General features: G+C 40.8%; 2 protein-coding genes across 3 annotated transcripts; one reads left to right on the top strand and one right to left on the bottom strand.

Annotated features, from left to right (window-relative positions):
• Window positions 1-642: 642 nt before the first annotated feature.
• Window positions 643-5642, top strand: srsf9 (serine and arginine rich splicing factor 9). The gene is made up of 5 exons (XM_079363987.1): window positions 643-794; window positions 2011-2187; window positions 2340-2560; window positions 4478-4650; window positions 4742-5642. The coding sequence occupies exons 2-5, from the start codon at window positions 2030-2032 to the stop codon at window positions 4964-4966; spliced, it is 777 nt and encodes a 258-aa protein (XP_079220113.1). The 5' UTR covers window positions 643-794; window positions 2011-2029; the 3' UTR covers window positions 4967-5642.
• A 788-nt stretch (window positions 5643-6430) lies between these two features.
• Window positions 6431-19365, bottom strand: sgsm1b (small G protein signaling modulator 1b). Of its 2 annotated transcripts, XM_079363976.1 has the most exons (25): window positions 19190-19365; window positions 19042-19085; window positions 17007-17082; window positions 16200-16362; window positions 15885-16034; window positions 15592-15659; window positions 15338-15480; window positions 15115-15246; window positions 14444-14568; window positions 14291-14358; window positions 14053-14216; window positions 13837-13966; window positions 13279-13405; window positions 13134-13198; window positions 12884-13029; window positions 12639-12767; window positions 12376-12549; window positions 12148-12216; window positions 10397-11596; window positions 10175-10299; window positions 9327-9409; window positions 9131-9240; window positions 8942-9038; window positions 8560-8727; window positions 6431-8247 (listed from the first exon to the last, which is right to left on the bottom strand). In XM_079363976.1, the coding sequence occupies exons 1-25, from the start codon at window positions 19194-19196 to the stop codon at window positions 8159-8161; spliced, it is 3852 nt and encodes a 1283-aa protein (XP_079220102.1). In that variant the 5' UTR covers window positions 19197-19365; the 3' UTR covers window positions 6431-8158. The 2 variants fall into 2 exon arrangements, with proteins under 2 accessions (XP_079220102.1, XP_079220101.1); XM_079363975.1 differs by having other exon boundaries at window positions 19042-19365.
• Window positions 19366-20405: the final 1040 nt, after the last annotated feature.

The raw sequence follows: 20405 nt of genomic DNA on the forward strand, positions 1-20405 counted from the left end.
GTTCCAGAAACCTTTTTTAGTTCCATCAAGAGAAGAACCGTAACCTTGTTTAGTTCCAAGATCCTTTTTTAGTTCCTGGAACCTTTTGGAGTCCTTGAAGGAACCTTTTTTTAGTTAATTTAAGAATGTTCCTGAAGGAACCTTTTTTAGTCCCTGGAAACTTTTTTATTTTCAGGAACCTTTTTTAGTTCCTTGAAGGAGGAACCTTTCTTAATTCCAGGAACCTTTCTTTAGTCCCAGAAACCTTTTTTTAGTTCTAGGAACATTTGTCTTAGTTCCTGAACCTTCTTTTTAGTTCCAGAGAAGTACCTGAACCTTTTTTAGTTATTTTTTTCCGTTTCCATTTTTCATTTTTAGGTCCTTGAAGAGAAGACCCTGACACTTTTTTTATGTTGTAATTCCTTTTTTAATTACAGGAACCTCTTTTTAGTTCCATTAATCTTTTTTTGTTCCTGGAGCCTTTACTTAGTTCCGTTTTTGGTTCCAGGAACCTTTTTTTAGTTCCTGGCATCTTTTCTTAGTTTCTTAGTTCAATTTTCTGGGCTTATTCTACAACTCTTTCGTAAATGGCTTGCCGAGATGTCAGAAGTTTTTGAGCATTTAGAAGACAAAAGTGTGACTCCTTCCCGGCAGGTGGCAACAATGCAGCAACCTTCACTACTATCTACCGAGAATTTAGAGTAGAAGAAGACACTAAGCTACTTGCTAAAGTAGCTAACCTATGCGGAAGCATTACAGTCTGCGTGCTACTATCAATAAATCGTCGAAGAAGGCGCTTTCAGCCGCGTAGAAAGGTAACCCGCAATATATGTAATTATTCCGGCGATATTCAGTGATTGTGTTTGATGTGCACTTCATATTTCTTGTCATGTTTTAGTGTGATAACTGTTGGTGCAGTTTAGCGGAAAAACTCGTTAGCTCTACGAGTTGACAAAGAAACGCTGTCGTCCACTTTCAAGTAAAGCCTTTTGAAACGAGTTCTGTTTCGTGTTTAAAGCAAAGTAACTGAGCTTACTTCTCATTAACTGCTGTTTTATCCTTTATCATCTGTAACGTAAACCTACGTTAGCTTGGTCTCTGTTTATCTAGTTTAACCTGTTCTGTGCTATAAACAACATCTGTTCACATGAGCTGTCATCATAATTATCAGTGAAATCAACAAACCAACCTCTGTTAATTCATAATGTGCTTTGGTTTTTTAGACATGAACGAGGCGGTGTAGATTCACAACCTCTCCAAGTTTTTTATTTTATAAGGTAAATGACGAAAGCTACTAAACGGTGGGGTTGATGATAAACGAGGTTAATAATTAGTCAGACCTGTCCCCGTAGTATTTTCAACCACAGCCTGCAACATGTGTAAAGACATATAAAGCAGCCCTTTTTGTATTTACTCCTGTTGCCGTCAAAGATCTGTCGGGTTTTTTACACATCTGTGATTATGCACTTTATATAGTCTAAGGTTGCGTCTTCATTTGCATTGTGTATTAGCGGATGACTTGTGTAAGAAAATACACGTCAAATATAAAGGAAACCTGTGAATAAATGGTTGGATTACTTCAACAAATGATGCTTTGGAAATAATATCTATCAAATTTAAATAATTTTAAGATGCAAGATCCTGTTTGTCCACACATTTGACACAACACATTTACATATGAATGTTTACATGATGAGAAAGGAGCTATTTGTTTTTGAATCGTGCTTATTATGAGTTCGCTTTTCTCTACAAGATGCTCATGATTTCAGACTGTAAAGCTTTTGTTGGACCTCTATTACTCTGTGTTTTAAGCTTCCAGATGTGGATCCCGGGTCCTGAGCCATTTTTTTTTGTCTTGACCGTCCTTTGCTACAGTCGTATCTATTTGGTCTGAATTCAGAAAATTAGGTTGGACCAAGTTTTGGACTGGGACTAGAAAAAGGATAAGGACAACATCCAGAGTTTTTTTTTTGTATATATAAGCAAGCAGTCACCTTAAAGGCAGCGGTTTCCCCCATTCTGTGTCAGCAGAGCCACTCACTCTACCACCATGTCCGATGGAAGGATCTATGTGGGGAATCTTCCCATGGATATCCAGGAGCGAGACATTGAGGATCTCTTCTACAAATATGGAAAAATCCGTGATATCGAATTGAAGAACAATAGAGGCACTATACCTTTTGCCTTTGTCCGGTTTGAAGACCCACGGTGAGTTTTAGGGATGGCAAGATGAAACACATTCGCCATTTACGACACCTAAAGCTGACAGCAGGGAATGGATGGACGTGGCCTGTCCAGATCTATTTCTGCCACTCAAAGAGGCGTACATTGGTAAGGGGTTCTTTGCTCTCTTCTCTTAGGGATGCAGATGACGCTGTCTATGGAAGGAATGGTTATGGATATGGAGACTCCAAGCTGCGAGTAGAGTATCCTCGATCTTCTGGTGCTAAATTTGGTCCGATGGGAGGTGGTGGTGGTGGAGCAGGACGCGGAGGTGGAGGAGGAGGAGGAGGAGAAGGAGGACCCAGAGGAAGGTTTGGACCCCCAACCCGGAGATCTGAATTCCGGGTCACAGTGACTGGTAGGTGGATGTCGTGACTCATAGCCAATTATAGCTTTACTCTCTCTAATGGAGTCCTGGAGGTCAAGAGGATTTGTAGGATGGTGGATTTGAGGGTCGTAGGCAAATGTGTTTCTTTCTCTCTCGTGGCGGACTGAAGATCAATGGCTCTATTAGATGGACTTCAAAAGTAGTAGGCAGATTAATTCTCCCCCTCTCTCATGGCTGACCTCAGGAAAATTGGACGATGAAAGTGCCTGCTCAGTAATAGGTAGATATTTTTCTTTCTCATGGCGGACTGGAGGACAAGTTAAGAAAACAACAGGAGTGGGAAACAGAGATGTATCTCATACTGGACTGGAGGACAAGAGGACTAGTAAGGTTGTGTTGGCAGAAATCTTTCTTTCTCTCATGGAGGACTGGAGGAAAAAAGCATGTATGTTTCACATGACTAACTGGAGGTCAAGGAGAGTCACAGGTCATAGGCAGCTATATTTATCAATCAAGCCAGACTGGAGGAGAAAAACACTGATAGAGCATATCAGGAGGCCTAGGCAGTTCCGTTTCTCTCTTTCTTGGCGGACAAGAGGACTAGGATAATGTCAGAAGTCGTAGGAAAATGAATTCCAATCTCTCACGGCCAATTGGAGATCAAGAGGACTAATTAAAGATGTCATGGGTCATAGGCAGGTACATTCCTCTATCATGTCTGACTGGAGGACAAGGAGACGAATAAAAGCCCACATGTCAAAGGCTTCTATATTGGACTGGAGGACAAGGGGACTAGTGGAAGATGTTAAAAACCAAAATGTGTAATAATTTTTTTTCTGGAGGTCTCAACCTGATTTACTCACCTCTTCCGTCGAAATGGAGCACGAGCAGAATAGTTGAGAAAGTGAAACGTTGGAGGCAGATTTGGTTTTCTCTCACGGCTAGTTGGAGAAAGTGAAGGCTAGTGGAAAACATCAGGAGAGTGATGTGACAGGTAGATATGCTGCTCGCACTCCCGGCAGAGAAGAGGACAAGAGGATCTCTAAATGAAGACAAGTTTCTCTTTCTCATGGCGGACTGGCCCTTTATCGCTCGTAGGCAGTGGTGTTTCTCTTTCAAGCGAACATGGAGAACAGAAGGCCTAGGAAAAGACCAAAGTCAAATTATAGTTGTGTATTTTTGTTCTCTCATGGCGGACTGGAGGACAGGGGACTTGTAGAGTTCATCATGAAACATAGGCAGATGTGTTTCTTTTCTCTCGTGGCACAGTGGAGGACAAGAGGACTAGTAAAGGACGCTTTAGCAGAAATGTTTCTATCTATCATGACTGACTGGAGGACAGTGGGACAAAGTTGGATGAGGTCCAGTCAGCTCCTTAACTCAGGACAATAAACTAAACACTAAAACCAATCGTATTGCCTCTAAAATCAACTCTCGTGACAGGTAGGTGTGATTTTCTTCTTGCTTATCATTCCTTATCATCTCCTCACTAACATGTTTGTACTCTACTCCATGACCCACACCTTAAAGTGTAAGCTTTCTAGAGTCGCCTGACTTGACCCGTTTCTCGAGTTTAGCAATGACTCACTTTAATAATCGGAAAGTAAACTACAAATCCTAATGAGCATTGGCAAAAGAAGAAAAAAAAAAGGGCGAGTCAGATCGCATGTTGTACAATAACAATAATAGTCATTAAAGAACTTGTACAATTTAAGTAGACCTCAGCTGTACAGCAGCTCATAGATGTAGTAATGTATTCCATTTCTTTATCTGTTGACATCTTACATTTCAATCAATGCCAATCTCAGACTTCATAACAATGCTATTCATTAATGAATAAATAAATGTGTTTTCTAAAATAAACTCTACATAAAATACTGCCCCTGCACTTCTAAAGGTTTTAAAGCGAGAAAGAAGATTTTGAGCCCATCACATGTTTGTTTTCAGGGTTACCACCGACTGGAAGCTGGCAGGATCTGAAGGATCATATGCGTGAGGCAGGAGACGTTTGTTTTGCAGATGTCCAGCGTGACGGAGAGGGGGTAGTGGAATTTCTCCGCAGGGAGGACATGGACTACGCGTTGCGCAGATTGGACCGGACTGAGTTCCATTCCCATCAAGTGAGTTCCACTTCTGATGAGAGCCGTTTAAAATCGTCGCGTCTTCTCGAAACTCCCGGAGGACTAAATGTCTTAACTTTTCCTCCCGTAGGGTGAGACTTCCTACATCCGTGTCTTTGAGGAGAGGGGTAACGCCAGCTGGGAACGGTCACGCTCTCGTTCAAGGTCACGAGGTCGCTATTCACCTCCTTACCATAACAGAGGATCTCCCCCTCCCCGCTACCAGTCACCTCCACGCCATGCTATGTCGCGCCATAGCCCACCTCCCAGGAGGCACCCTCCGCAGCACAGCCCACCGCCTCGTCATTACCGGTAGGGCGGCCAATCATTGACAAAGGAATTGAAGAAAAGTTTTTGTAATTCAACTTTTTATTTTATGCATTTTTTAAAATCCCAGGCCTCTTCATTAGCATACAGGATTGTTAGTTCTTGCTCCAAACATTCCATGGTCAGGATCACCTGAGCATCTCGTTCCTCCCCACAGCCTTAAAGTCGTCTTTGTCTTTTGGAACACCCAAATGTAATTGAATTAAAAGTGACGTGTTGTTTTCTTCCCAAGCATAGTGTGTTTCGTTGTGTAACATATTGGAGGTTTCTTTTATAAAGAAATCCTGGGTTATGTCAACTCTTGTCAGGAAGCAGCAAACAGGCGGCGTGATACTGTCTAAAACTAACGACACCTTCCTGCAACGATCACGCTGAATGACTCCATCTTGTTTACCTTTTTTTGCGTGCCGCATTTCTGTAGCTTAAATTGTGAAGTTTTTGCCAATCTAAGAACCTGTGAAGCATATCAATACCCTCCACTGATTCACAATGTGTAGAAATTAGCCAGCCTTTTAGAGTAGTGACACCTAATGACTGTGAGCTGCACATGCCAGATCCTTTTCTTTCACTATGTAACATTGATCGTGATGGCTTGTTGGTGGATTATAATTTGTATGCTTTTTATGTTTTTTGTTTTTTCATTATCAATAAAGTGCAAAATTTTACGGTGACTCTTTCATTCTTTTGCTCTTAAAAAATTGTGATTAACTTTTTCAAAAGGAAAACAAAGGTGTGAAACTCAAAGCAGAATGTGTCACTCAGTATATCCTGGTTTAATGCCTGACATATCAAATCCAGATACAGTAAATACAAAAACTTCTTTTAACAGCCAAAATTTGGACTTTGAAAAAAAAAAAAAAAGCCTAAAGTAAATGTGCCTTGAGGCAGTGATTGTCGTTTTTAAAACCTGTCATGAAAGTAGCATTCCCTCAGTGCTCCATCGACAATCAATAAAGTTTGTCTTTATTTTTACATCCACCCTCTCCCCTCTGTGCTCCATCAAAGGCCCTAGTAGAAACTGTGTCTCGTACAAATTTCCAGCCCTTACTTACTCATTTGTGTGAACTTGTGTGGAAGTATTTGTTTGGAAGCACACATGAGGCACATGGGATGCAAAATATAATATTTTTATTACACCATAAATTAATTCTACCAGGTGACAATTTCAGAAGACACAAAAAAATAAAATATTTATTTCCAATGGCGTTTTTTTTTTTAAACTCTTCATTATAATCAGATTAAGCCCATATACAGACATCGTATTGCATTAATAAATATTTACTAACTTAGTTATACATTAAGTCAATTTCTTATAACACATTTTACAGAATATCTTCTGACCACAGACAGCAATACACAAACAGCAATACTCAGGTATGTTTCTGAAGATGGAGACATTAGAAGTGATAGCAAAACTCTGGAATTTAAGCCATGGTGAGTCAAACATGGGTGATTTTAAGCTTCTATGAACCTGATCGTCTCTACTGTAATAGATACTTTCTGTCATAATCTTCGGGTTTATAGCTGGGATCAAATTTTATTTTATTTTCCACCAAATTTTTGCTGAACAGATGACATCTAATCCATTTCCACTATGACAGGCTACCAGCAGAAGATCCAGTTTTATGTTCCTTAAAACTCATGGACTTAAAAACTAAATGTCTGCATGGATGCACACCATTGAGCTGCTACCACAGGACTTAATTCTTGAAATGGAATAGTTTACCATGTGGTACTGAGTCGACAAAAATCCTGATGAGCGCTTCAAAGATCAGCTTGGATAAAATGTACAATTCTCAAGTGACTCCATGAACGTGATACTGACTTTAGCCTCACATGAAGGGTTCAGTTGGTAGTGAGCAGAGCTCCTTTTTATAACAGGTATAAGAACTTTAGTCTATGGAATGAACACAGAAATCTTGAGGTAATAATGAATACAAATGCACTGTTATACTATCAACATTTCTCTAATAGTTAGGGAATATAAAAAAAACATCACTAGAGCGTGGTAATGACAAGGCAACCAAGATTGGCTTCGCAGACTGAACTGGTGGACAGAGAAGGGATTTAATGCAGACTAGAGGAAGTGTGCTACCTTTACTTCAAACCACTTCAGTTCAAATGAACCATCACAACCGTTTTCACAATGTTACAACGGAGCAGCATGTGACCGCACTGTACAGAAGCTGCATTCTCCAGCATGGGCAGCATTGTGTTATTTTAAATAAGAATTTTGTTGTCTACATAATAAGCTGTTCATAGATTCCAGAGAAGCATTGGTCTGAACAGGTAAAAAGCCAGAATAGGGGTCAATGGATGATTTAACACAGGCTGAGTCACATCTTAAACAATGCATAGTAGAAGCCGGAGACAGAAGGCGCACACAGAATGAGTACCACAGGAAACAGTGACACTTTCTACCCACGTTATGTGCAATCATGAACACATTTTGTCCACAGAGGATGCAGGATCAGTTTTAGATGCCCTGTAAGCTTGTGTGCAAAACTTGGGCTGGACCAAAAGGCCTCAAGAAGCCAGTCAGTGGTCTACAAAATGGCTATGACAGAGAAAACCATACATGCTACTTTTGACCGAGCAGGGCTTAGTCAGTTACGTACGTACCTCTCATGTTCACATGACCAAATTGTCTCACAATGCCAGATATCATCATTGAAAACATACTCAAGTGCATCACAAGATGTTCAATCATCATAGCTACAATTTCAGCAAAATAACAACACTGAAAATATATTGAAGTGCAGCACAAGATGTACGGTAGGTCGAACTGAACAAAATGTACCATGAGGAATATAATACAGAGATTAATTTGGTTGCTGTGTCCCTGAAAAATAGCAAATTTAAGGCAAATCAAACCACATCCCGAAGCAGTTTCAACAAGGGTACATTCACTGGGTGAACAACGCTTTTCAAAATAAAAGAACTGACAATAGTTGCATTTTCTGCACACAGACAGGCACAACTGGAAAAGTTTGTTAAACAACTATTTGTGAATAATAAGCAGCTTTAATTACCAGTTGGCTTTTCAGTACTTTACCACTCACTGCATTTTATTTTCATCAGTTTTCTCTTTGACTATTGACAATAAGTGTTAGTGTCACTATTCTTAAACAATATAGCACAAAGGAAAGTGGGAGCAGCAGCAGATGAGCAGCAACCTGCATCACTTGTTTTCTATGAGTGTTTGCACTTTGTTGACCAACTCTCGAGCCATCAAAAGAACCTGTGGGACGTTGTGTCGCTCTGCCATTTCTGAGAAGGAAAGTTAAAAATGATTAAAACTTTCAGAAAATAAATTGCAGTTTTTAATTTCCCTTAAATAATTACATTACTGCTATATACCGTTAAGAAAGACTGCAGATTTAAACCAGCTCTCAGCTAACTGCATCAAATGGTGACATTTATGTTTAATATTGTACATGGTCCATTTACAAATAAAAAGTTAAATAATAAAGACATTCTATAAGCCTGAAAATACTAGTATACTGAATTCATTTTACACAATCCTTGCCTCACTTTTGTGGAATATTCTTGCATCTGTATTTCTCTTCTCTCTCTTCTTACCATTAAAGAACTTGATGATGTCTGTGAAGTCCATGTTGTTTTCCAGGATTATGTCTCGATACATCTCCACAAGTGCCAGAGCGATGAAGAGTCCAAAGTGCTCAGAGGACGTATACTTGGCTGCCCAGATTGTTTCCCAAACAGAGTACACGTCATCATACACCATTTCTGTTTAAAAAAGAAGAATGCAACAAGAAAGGAGATTCCATCCAGTGTCAGTTCTTTGTTCTCTTTAAAAGGCAATCAAAGAAGCACTGTGGTACAGCGCATTCAATTCCTAACTTGCTTACTTCCAAAATTCTGCCATCTATATGCACTTCATATGTCCTCAATAAATAAACCTAAATAAAGAAAATATCATGATTCTTGTGTTTCCCATCACCTCTTTTGAAGTCAAGTAGAAACCAGCGGTAGCAGAAGTAGAAGTGAGTATAGTCTCCATTCTGTTGCATCAATTCAAACAGCTCAGAGTCCAGGATCTTATAAAATATAAAAACAAATGTCATCATTTCACCAAAGATTTTTCTTACACGTATAACCATTTCTATGTTCATGTTCTGTATGAACAAACCTGGATAAGAGAGCGCATATTTGCAAAGTGAGAGTCCATAGCACCTCCATGAGGAAAGTTCTGGTTCATCCTCTTCATCAGCTCAGTGAAGCAGCTGAATGCCATGACCTCTGGGAAGCAAAAAACACAGGCGGTTCAAGAGTTGCTTATTCGGTCATTATTGAGCATTCAGAGAATATAGTTCCATCAAGCATACCATCATCCAGGATAACCAGCAGAGGAGCCAGCAGATCACACATGCCCTGGACATATCCTGTATCCAGATGCTTCCAGACATAGCTGGAAAAACAACCAGAATAGTTTTTATTGATGTCAGTAAGTAAATAAGTAGATCTAGGCCTTGGGTCTGGAGAGTAAAAGTGAAGTGTGAAGACTTTTTAACCTGCATTAATTCTATTGGCCAGCAGGGGGTGACTACATTGATTGAGAAGTCATCCAGGTATAGAGAAGTCAGTGAGATTTCCCAATACTTTGTGGGTTGGGCTGCATGTGTCCACACCAACATCCCTTTTTTTCACCCGATGTGTGAATGCAGCATGTAATATTTTTCGGAAAGTTCACCGTGAGCGAGTGGTTGGAGAAAATGATGCGACTGTCGTGCGACTGGCTCATTCTATGTGCTTGTAGTAAGGGCTCTGAAAGCTTGTAAGAATCATTTCAAATATGATCCATGTCTGGTGCTAGTGATGTCCGCTAACATTAGCTGTTCTCCCTTGGCTGCTAGCCGTCTCACCTATACTGGCCAACCACCTCTGGACTCCATCAATGACTCTTTCTAGGACCAGGGTGTGAAGTATTCTATAAATGTCTGCAACAGGGCCTTTAATACATAGTTCTGAGTTATGTGCACAACTTGCAGAAACATCAGCGCTAAATGCTACAGATCCATGCGGAAAATAAATAGAAGGCCCATTTAATGTCTCTCTGACTGCAAAAGGAACAGTCTCATAGAAACACTACTTGTACACTAATGTATTGCTGGGTAACTTAATCAATCAAATAGAATTATTCATTGTGACAGATTGTAGCATCTTGACTCTTTACCTGTACATAATGTTACGCAGCTTGTCCAGGTTCTCAGGAGTGAAGTACCAATATGCTCTGTCACAGCGTCTGACGTCTTTGTCAATGCGATGTAAATTGATCAGGTACATGTCCAGTGTTTCTTGCTAAAAAAAAAAAAGGAATCACAGTGTTTTTAGTCATTAGCCTATTAGCTGTAGGATAAAATAGCAGGGTCAATTGTATATCAAACGTAATGCTTACAGAATAGGTCTGTTCTTCTGAGGATTCGTCATGCTTGGTGTCTCCTCCCGCCTCTGCAGACTCTGCTTCAGTGAGCACATTTTCCATCTCCGGCTCCTCTTCAGACAGGCCGAGGTCGGTACCCTCAGGACTCGTGTCCAGTTGGTGATCCAGAACACAATCCACTGCCATTTTCTCTCTCTGTGCCAGGGAGGCAGGGGGTGCAGCCAGTCCTGCAAAAGGCCTGGCTCTAATATCCTCCGAGTTCACACATGTTATCCCTGCAATGTCCTCCATTTCCAGGGCAGAAGGTGAGTCATCTGAATCGGCTGTGTCCGGGGACTGCCGGGATGACAATGAAAGGCTCCCCCTCGACGCTGACTGAAGTGCGTTCAGAACCTGTCTGACGGGTGAATTTGAACCAGGTTTTTCAAACGGGATTTCTGCCGCTTTTTTAATTTCAGCCAAGTCACACACTGTTGCCTCTGCGTCCCTTCTCTCTGATTCTGTACAGGACTTTGACAATGGGGATTTCTCAAGAGACGTTTCTGGGTTTTTTTTAGGAATCTCTGGCTCTATTTCAATTCTTGGTTCTGTGTCTTTTGCTGCTATACTCGGACAAAAAGGCTCCACTTGCTGATCCTTTTGTGCTTGTAAAGTCAAGGTCTGCCCGAGGGGAGGTGCTTGAAAGTATTCATTATGAATCTCTGTTTCTAACTTCAGGACATTAGTGTTCTCTGGAGCACATCTTAAATTCACATTTATGTCTACTGCTTTTGAATCATCTGATTGCTCATTTGTCGCTTTATCTTCTTCATCGTCTGCAGGTTTCTCCTTAGATTCAGATGTCTCTCCTGAGTCCTTAACCACATCGCTTTCTGAGACTGTCTCCAAGTTAGTCTCCAAAACATTGTCCTTTGTTGCTAGATTCATCACATCCTCTGTTGGCAGCTCTGATGCAGCTTTCGCTGTCTCATTTAAGACTTCTGATGCTTCTTCTGGCTGCAGAGAGGTTGCAGATCCAACAGCTGACTCGAGCTGGTTTTCTGAACCCGGATGCTGATTTGACAGATCTAAAGAGGAGGGGTTGCAGAAGGGAAGTTGTGGGGTGTCTGCAGGTGTACTTGTGCCTTCTTTTACTGGACTACTGTGCTGATCTTCTCCAACCTCAGACTTGGGTTCAGTATCAATCTGATCCACTGCCTCGACTGATCCAAAAACCTGGGCGCAAAAAGGAAAGTGCTGAACATGCAGAGCATATTTGGTCAAGAACTGCTAAGAAAGTAAAGGCATACTATAATGTCAAGGCTTTTAAACAAATTTTCTGTTCATTAAAGGGATACTTCACCCATTTGCATGAAGCTGTGTATCATTAGAAACATGGTAGTGGTGTTGAATGGTCGTGAATCCAGCCCTCATTTTGCCCTGAGACGAGACAAATATGTTTTTCTTTGCCTGGAAGTTTTCTTCATGTGATGCAATATGATGCTTTTTGCATCACATGAAGAAAACTTTCAAGCAAAGAAAAACATTTTTTTCTCATGTAAATGGGTGAAGTATCCCTTTAACTATGAAAATGATCCATGGTGACAAAGTTTTCTTGCCTCTTGTTCTTGAATACACACGTGAATGTAAGATACACTCTTTTTTAAATACATATTAATAGTAAGCTACAAGACAGAAGGAAATCCATTCTAAAGCCTTTGGTATACATATATAAGTTAGAGAAAATATGATAAATATTATAATATGAAAAAGGTGAAATCTACTACCTGCACGCTGCTGCTGGAATCACTTTGTGAGTTTGCGTTCTGTGGATCTGAGCTGCTACTTAGAGACGACTGCAGTGGGGTGGGGGGGTGGGGGGGGGGACAAGAGAATTAAACCAGAGCTTTGAGACAGATTGCTCCCCATCAAACCTGCAACAGTTGCTTTTCATGTTTGGTCAGTTGTGATGGTTACATCATGCGCCCATTGCAGACTAAGTCAAATAAAATTACATCTGTGCTGATGGTGGAGTCGCGCTGCACTGGTGCTCTCTCCACACTGGCTCCAGACGAACATCTGGCGAGAGCCTCAGCGTGTTTCTCCCTCTCCCTCTGACGGACGATGGCCTCGCAGCCCTGCCACTCCTTCATTGTCTGCTCATACATGGTCCGCATCTGCTCATCTATCTGAAACGCAAACCTTGTGTAAACAAAGACGGCATTGTGTTTATACATACCTTACTATCTTAGACTCACACACTGGGACAGGGACCTACCTCCAGCCTGCATTTCTCAGTCATGGTGAACTGGTAGTGTCCCAACAGGAAGGGCCAAACCTCTTTGCGTAGTGAAGGAGCCACACCGCCGAAATACACAAGCCGGTGTAACTCCTTCTCCTCATAGGCCTGGACAAGAGCAAGTCTAGTTATTCATCAAGGCACACTGGAATCAAACATGGACAATTTAATCTGTAAGGAAATAAAAATGAAAAATGTATCCGAAGGCATTTTGTGGATCTTACCGAAGTGTCTTTGAGGAACCTGGACCACACCTCTACAGAGAGGCCGTCTTTGGAAGCAGAGGGCACAACAGGGTCGACTATAGTGGTGTTGACTAGCGCGGAAAGGTGAGTACGAACTGTGGACAGATGACGGCAGTACGCAAGCCCTGTAGAGACAAGATAAAGCTTTCATATTGGCCAAGAAAAATGAATTGAAAGAAAATAGAAAATCTAGTTTAACTAAAGTTAATTCAATGTTCTTCGTACTCACATCCATAGAAAGCACGGGAGATAATCTGGTACTTCATAGTGTCACACAGGAGCTTCAAAGGAGCTCTTAAAGGACATAAGTAATTCAAATTTAGTGAGTTTGATGATTTGAGATTGTTTTTAATACATAACCGTGCAATACTCACCTTTCCTGGTTACAGCCGTTAGGCAGAGAGCCATCAGAGGAGCCGTTCTGTGAGCAGGATGAGCACGAGGACTTTCTGGGAGTTGGTTGCCATATGTTCACGCCCTGGTCCATCAGCTCCAAAGCCACTGTACAGAATAAATGCTGTCATCAACACCCTTGTTAAAATCGTCATCATGAGCAAGTCAAACTAACTGACAGCTGACTGATGAGTACAAAAGGGAAGCATGTCGGAAAAAAAGAAAACCTTTTATTTTCTTCACAAGACGAAGATGTGAAAGACAGATTCATGTTGGACCAATGAAGATAGGACTATAATGTAAAAATGGACGCACAGGCTATATCCAGGCAACACAATTTAAACCATGTAGCAGTTTAAAATATAGATGGAAATTCATTAAAATAAATTACAATAAAGGTATGCCGAAGGGAAACAGATTCATGTACGCTGAAACTGTAGATCTGTATTAAGAGAATAATGTAATCATAGATGTAATCTCTAATGATGCTTAATTAGATTAGCTCAGGGAGGAATTACAGCAAGGCTAAAGGCACTTACTGAACTCCATCTGATTGCCGGGAAAGAGGATCCGAAAAACGTAATCTGTCGCTTCGTCATCCTCCTTATCTGATACGGAATCGCAGGAGCCGTGTGGACTTCTTTTCCGCAGTTTGGGGAAAACCTTTCCCTGTGAACGAACATGAAATGTACTCGTCGTGTGTTGCATCGCTGAAAAAAAAGATACTATAGAAGTTATCGTTTGGACTTGCTTACCTTTCCTCTCTGGTTCCATAGCGGAGGGTCCAGCTGTCCGTGAGGCAGCAGGCCGGTCTCCAGGCAGGTGAGGAACTGCAGGAGGTGACCACCTTTAGGGAAATGTAAAGGAGGTCTCTGGATCCCATCCTGGCTCACCAAAACGACTGTCCCCCCACTGTTCACTGAAACAACAGTAAAACAGGTTAATCACTTGTAAAATGCATACTTTGGATAAATCCTAAAAGGATACTTGTACCTTGCTGATGACAGTGGAGATATACAATCTCATCCAAACGAATAGTCATAGCATAATCCCAATAAACACTGAAGGAAACATGAGAGAAGAGCTCTTTAATTTACAGTTTGCAAACAGAATCTGGGCATTATTTGTACCACATTGTGCTCTAACCTTTTTTCCGACTCAAGCTCTCCCACGCTGCCGTTCATCAGCTGATTGGGCGTCCATTTCAGCGTCATGAGGTCAGCAGTTTGGTGTAGAGACAGGTAGCCTGGGATGGCCTCCATGTCATCTCTCTGCACACACAAGTAAGAGCTTTTGAGTCAAACATTTCCAACCATAATTTGACGATAGCGCAAAAAACAAAACAAAAACAGCACATCAAGTTCCAGAACAATTAAACAATCCTCTCTTCATATTTCCTCCTTTAAAGCTCATGTGAAGAACTTTCACTATGTGGCGATTTTGGCGCCCCCTGAAGACAAAGCTGAACCTTTGTATATCTTGTTTTTGTTTTTTTCCTGTAAAGGTTCAAATTAGAAATCTCCTGCTTTCTTTTTAGAGTCTAATAGTTAACCCAATGTGAATTTTGGCAGTGGGAAAAAAAAGGCTGATACCTCCCAGCAGAGGTGCAGCAGAGTTTTCTGGAATGTTTAATAACAGTAAAGAAATAATCAATCCCTCTCTGACTGTCTTGTTCACTTCTGTCAGAGACATCTGTATGACTTTAAGTTGGTTTTATAACCAGCTAAAACTCCTCACAAGAGCTTTTAAAGAGGGTATTACAATAGTATTATCATTCTCTAAAAAAAGGAAGGATACAGTGAAAAAAAACTGTGTACCGGCTGCACCAGGACGTTGTTCTTTCCAAACAGGAGTGTGGCTCTGGAGTTTTGGTGAAGGGATTCAACGTAGTCCCTCACCCACATAAGAGGACGGTCATCCATGCTGCCACTGGATTGTCTCTTCTGGATCTGATAAAGATCAGTGACACGTTTTACATACAATAATTTATAGCTGATAACTAGATTAAATACATCGAATCAGACAATCAGAAGTCCTAACCAGTGCAGGCCGCCTGGAAGGAGAATCCTGCCGACAGTGGCCACTGTGAATGCGATGTCGCTGTACAAGCTCGTCAGCTGACGGGTCGGTCCAGAAATGGTCTGCAGTCTTAACTTTGGTGTACTCCAAAGCACAAGGTCCAACTGTAACAACAAGGTTAACCCTTTTTAAGTGATTCAGACATATTCAAGCTCTTAAAATGATCTTAAAAACTCGGAAAGGCACAACAGTCTGACTGGAAAGTTGTTCAATACCCAATAGAGATGCAAGAATTGGTCCAACTTCAGGATCCATCAGCATGGCTTCCTTCTCATAGAAGGCACTGCAGATGTCAATATTTTAAAAAAAAATTAGAAGCTCCTTTTGCATGCTTTAGAAGTGAGGAGAACTGTGACATAAACGCGTAATTGTGAACTGTGTTCAAGCTGCACCGTGCAACGTAAGAAACAGGAAGACATCTGCATGAAGAAAACAATTTAACTGAATGCAGAAGAAACTATTTGGCCGCTCAAAGCTTTTGAGCATTAAATTACTGTTTATACAATACCTGCTGTTCTCCACCAAATACAAGACAATCTTGTCCAGGAGCTTCTCCATCAGTGCGGTTCGGATCCACAAGTGTTTGAGGGCCTGAGGAGGGAGGTTGGCCGACTTGGATTGCCGACTGCGATCATTACTTAGGGAAGAGTTATGCTTGCTGAAACAACAGCAATGGGCACAACAGATGAGAAGTCTGCATAGGTTGTTTACAAGCATTAATGACACAACATGGCACCAGGATGGGTTAGAGCACTTGAAAGGAAAGATTGAATGTAATGATTTTCTGTCCCGGGCCTCTTACAGGGAGTAGTTAACATTTCACCTGTTTTCTATGAGCTGCTCCACCTCCTGGACTTTGTGGCAGAGCTCCTCAGCAGGAGAAAAGCTCTTTGCCACCTTCATAAAGAGCGCCGCAACCTTGTTACTGCACAGCAGGCCTGCTATACGACGCTTCAGTCCATGAAGCATGCAGGCTTCCACTACGGCTGCACACACACACACACACACACAAACAAAGTGTAAGTCAATATTTATTTTTTTCAATGTATTCCTGCTTTCCTTTCAATGAGCTGGGTCCTGAACTGCCCTTAAGTTTTGTTTTCATTTCATATGGCACAACACAATCTTCCCTTTTGTGAAAGCATACAGCCTGAATACTTGTAACAGGTGAAAGAGAACACATGTGGCACGAGTAGAAATAGACTCCAATCTGCTGAACACTGTCTACGGTTGCTAGGATATAAGGGAAGTGAACCGCACACTCCCCACCCCTGGTTTAGTATCAACACCTTCGAGGGGTGTTAGTTGACTTCAAATCACATCCCTTCATGTACCATAGTCCACATAAAAAGGCATTACATAATGAATATAACCTCTCAGCATTTTGCTTAAACAGACTGTAAACAACCATTTCGCTCTGAGAAGATGAACTCAGAGGAGGTTGTAACTGATGTAAATGTTGATGTAACCAGTACTGTGACTTATGCTATTATAATAAAACATAACTTCAGCTATTTAAGGCAAAATGTCATCTTTGTCTAAGATCTACAGAAAGAAAGCACGCTCGTGTAAAATATTAAATCTGAAGGAAAGTCTTTGAATAAAATGGTTTAGTATGAAAAACATTTACCACAGAAAGAAATGATGTGGCTGCTGTCTGCATGTACAAATTTCCTTGTTACAGCCTCCTCCATAATTTGTTTCACCTAAGAGACAAGAGCACATGTTATTGGTCACATTTGTATCGCGCTTTTGAAAACCAAGGTTTTATAAAGACAATGCAGAAGAAAACGCAACAACAAATCTCAACGAAAAAAATCATGAAACTCAACCCACTGAAGAGACAGTCAACTAATAACAATAAAACCCAGACAGTAAAATACTCCGGACAAAAACCTGACCAACATCAGGAACAAGATTGTCTTGTTAAGAGGAGATTGAATGCATCTGACAAAAAGTAAGAAAATGGGAGAATACAAGTGGTGATGAGGATAGGCAGCCAACAAGCAGCAGTGTCCCTACACATTATTCAACTCTGAACTACACATTCATATATGCCTTTTTGTTCTTTTTCCAGTTCATGAATGTTTAGATATCTTGTGGTGTTCTTCACATTTCAATTGTTGTATTTACTAGACTTTTTCTAAATGTTTTGGAAGAAATTAGTTTTTTTAACAACTCTGACTGATCCATGGAAAATGTCAAACACAGATGCTCACTAGTATTATTTCTTAAATCCCTGCAGCACTCTTTATGGGAAGTGTATCCTACACTTCCCATAATGCAACGCAACAGAGTGAACTCCTCCTTTTCAGGTACCATGTTTATACCACCACATCTCTCCTCTTATCATCCTAATCATTGAAATAATTGTACAGCTTTGCATTTTGCTTAAGGGAATGTCTTACTCAACTCAATTTTTTTTTACAGCACATGTAGTCAGTAACCCACACGTTCTGTTAATGTTAGGTTCCAACTCATTTGGTTTGGCAATCAGCAGAGCAAGATCTGGTGTAAAATTGACGGAATGTAATGAGATGTATCGAGCCTGCAGAATGACAGAAAAGCGAACCAAAAGCTCCTGTCATATCAAGATGAAAATGTTTGGCCCTTTTCAGAAGTTAATTGGAATTATATTAAAACATGTTCTGAATCCTTCAGTTACAGGTGACGTGAATGAAGACTACAGATGTGTTAGTGTCTCTTTTATTATTAAAAATATCAGTCAGCAATCTGAAAATTGTCCATTTTGCAGGAAACAGATGTCTGTATCATCCTCAACTGAAAATGCAGATGATACAAATGTGTTAAGCATTGTTATAAATCTATATAAGATATATAAGCCCCTCCTTGCTGCAGGATCTGGATACACAGTCATGGATGTTTGAGAGGCAATGAGTCACAGGTGAGGGGGAGCACAGACGATACAAGCCTGGAAGTACCCAGCTTTCTCAGCAATGAATAAAACATGCTATGTCTTCTCTCTTTGGGGAATCACTGAGCAGTTTGGAGGATTCAGGGTGCCTGTTTCAATCTCTAGTCAGAATTAAATCACAATCCAAAAAAAAAAAAAAAAATCAAGAATAAATCAATTTGTTTGTTTTTTTATTTTGTTTTCCAAATAGTTGATTGGTGGAGCAGAAAACTAAACAGATGCAAGGTCACAGCTTTAGGTTTTGGATAATTAAGATGTGCTAAAGGGGGGGTCAGTCAGTTTAAACAAGATTTTTTTCAGAGAAACAAGTGTAATCAAAGAAGGTGGCAACATGGCCTTTTGCACACACTGCTTGTCATGTGTTTTTTTTCTTGAATAAAAACCATCACCATCCCTTACATTATCGTCAACATCACTATCGTCATCATCATATAACGCCAGTGTGACAACTGCATGAAACACACCAGTGTAACATTTCACAGCCAGCCGAATTGCATCGACTCTTGTTTTCTGAAATAAATGATCCTTTTCATGATAGATCAGGCCTGTGGCATAGTCGTGGCTCTCCGCGAAGAAACCACGTCCACACACAGATTCACACACACACACACACACACACACACACACACACACACACACACACACACACAAACACAGATTGTCAAAGCTCGAAGCGACAGTAAACACAAACAGTGATGTGCAGGAGAGAACATAAAGAAACGCCACAAACCTCTTTCTTTACATTGCGCAGTAATTTTTGGCGCGTCTCGGCCTCTGTCGCGGAAGAAAACATTGCCGATGATGCTGATCAGATGCTGTATCTAAAATAAATGATGCTGAAGAAGCTCACGACAGGAAAACAATAAGGGCGGTTGTACCTCCCATCGCTCCGGGTGCGGGGTGTTGCTGATGCTGCGCACAGCCTTGGAGGAGAAACTGTTAAAGGCAATGTGGACAAGAGAGGGTGAAAAAGACGAAGCAGAGGCTCCGAAATACGCGATGTGTTCTTAGCGACTAAATTATACCTATCTGTTTGGCTTCTTCTCAGCCAACCAACACCCCTTTAAAGCCACAGTATCCTTTACATTGAGCAGCAGGCTACAACCACAACACCCCCACACACACTTGTTCTAAAACACATTTATAAAGACACAAATATGAAACATGATTCTCACTCTTGGTGGAGCCTATTTATTTGCTTACAAATGTTGACCTTTTTTTATTATTATTTTTTTTGTCCCAGAGCAGGGGTGTCACCAGAAATTCTGGGGGCCCCATGAAAACATATCACAATGGGCTCCACCACCAGCCCAAGACATAACCGCACAATTCATTTAATCACACCTCCAGTATGATTATAAACAAATTAAAAACCAAGCCTGAAGAGCCACTTTTGTGTTTCACCCTGAACATTTTGGGATCGAAACCACAAGAGAGAACGCATTAACATTTCTCTGCAACATTTGAAGTCACAGGCTGTTTATTTTTTATTTTAAAAAATTAAAACAAAAATTTCATACAACATTTGTACAGGAAAGTCGCAATAAAATAAATAGACTGTTTTACACTATCTACTAAATTTGTCTCTAACTCAATTACAAAAGTATTACAAATAAGCTCTATTGATGGAAGTCTTTCAATAGGCTCATAATCCAAGACTAGCTTCATGACCAGCTTTAAGAGCCACCATGACACACTTAATGTATAAGAAACATACTGTGTCTCTGCAGAGACAGAACGTTCAAAAAGCTGTTCCTCTTGTCCAAAGTGATATGGCTTCGAGGGGTACAGCGTCCCCAAAAGGTGAGCACTGAAGTCTTATGTCCGCACACAAAGCCATGGATAGTTCTCAATACTAAAAACAAGAAAAGTTTAGCAGGATGAAACAGTGACTAAAATACAAACACTGGAAATGGAGCAGAAACACGTAAGATAAAGAAACAAGATCTGTTATCATTTAAAGGCTCACACTGGGTCACCAAAAAAATACTGGATAACATGATGCATGTTACTGAATGGGGCCATAGTCCGCTGAATGAGAAGCTGATTTCCTCATTCCACTCATATAAACACCAGCATCAATGGGGCCAGGGA

Source organism: Symphodus melops (assembly GCF_947650265.1).
Source record: "Symphodus melops genome assembly, chromosome: 16".
NCBI lineage: Eukaryota > Metazoa > Chordata > Actinopteri > Labriformes > Labridae > Symphodus > Symphodus melops.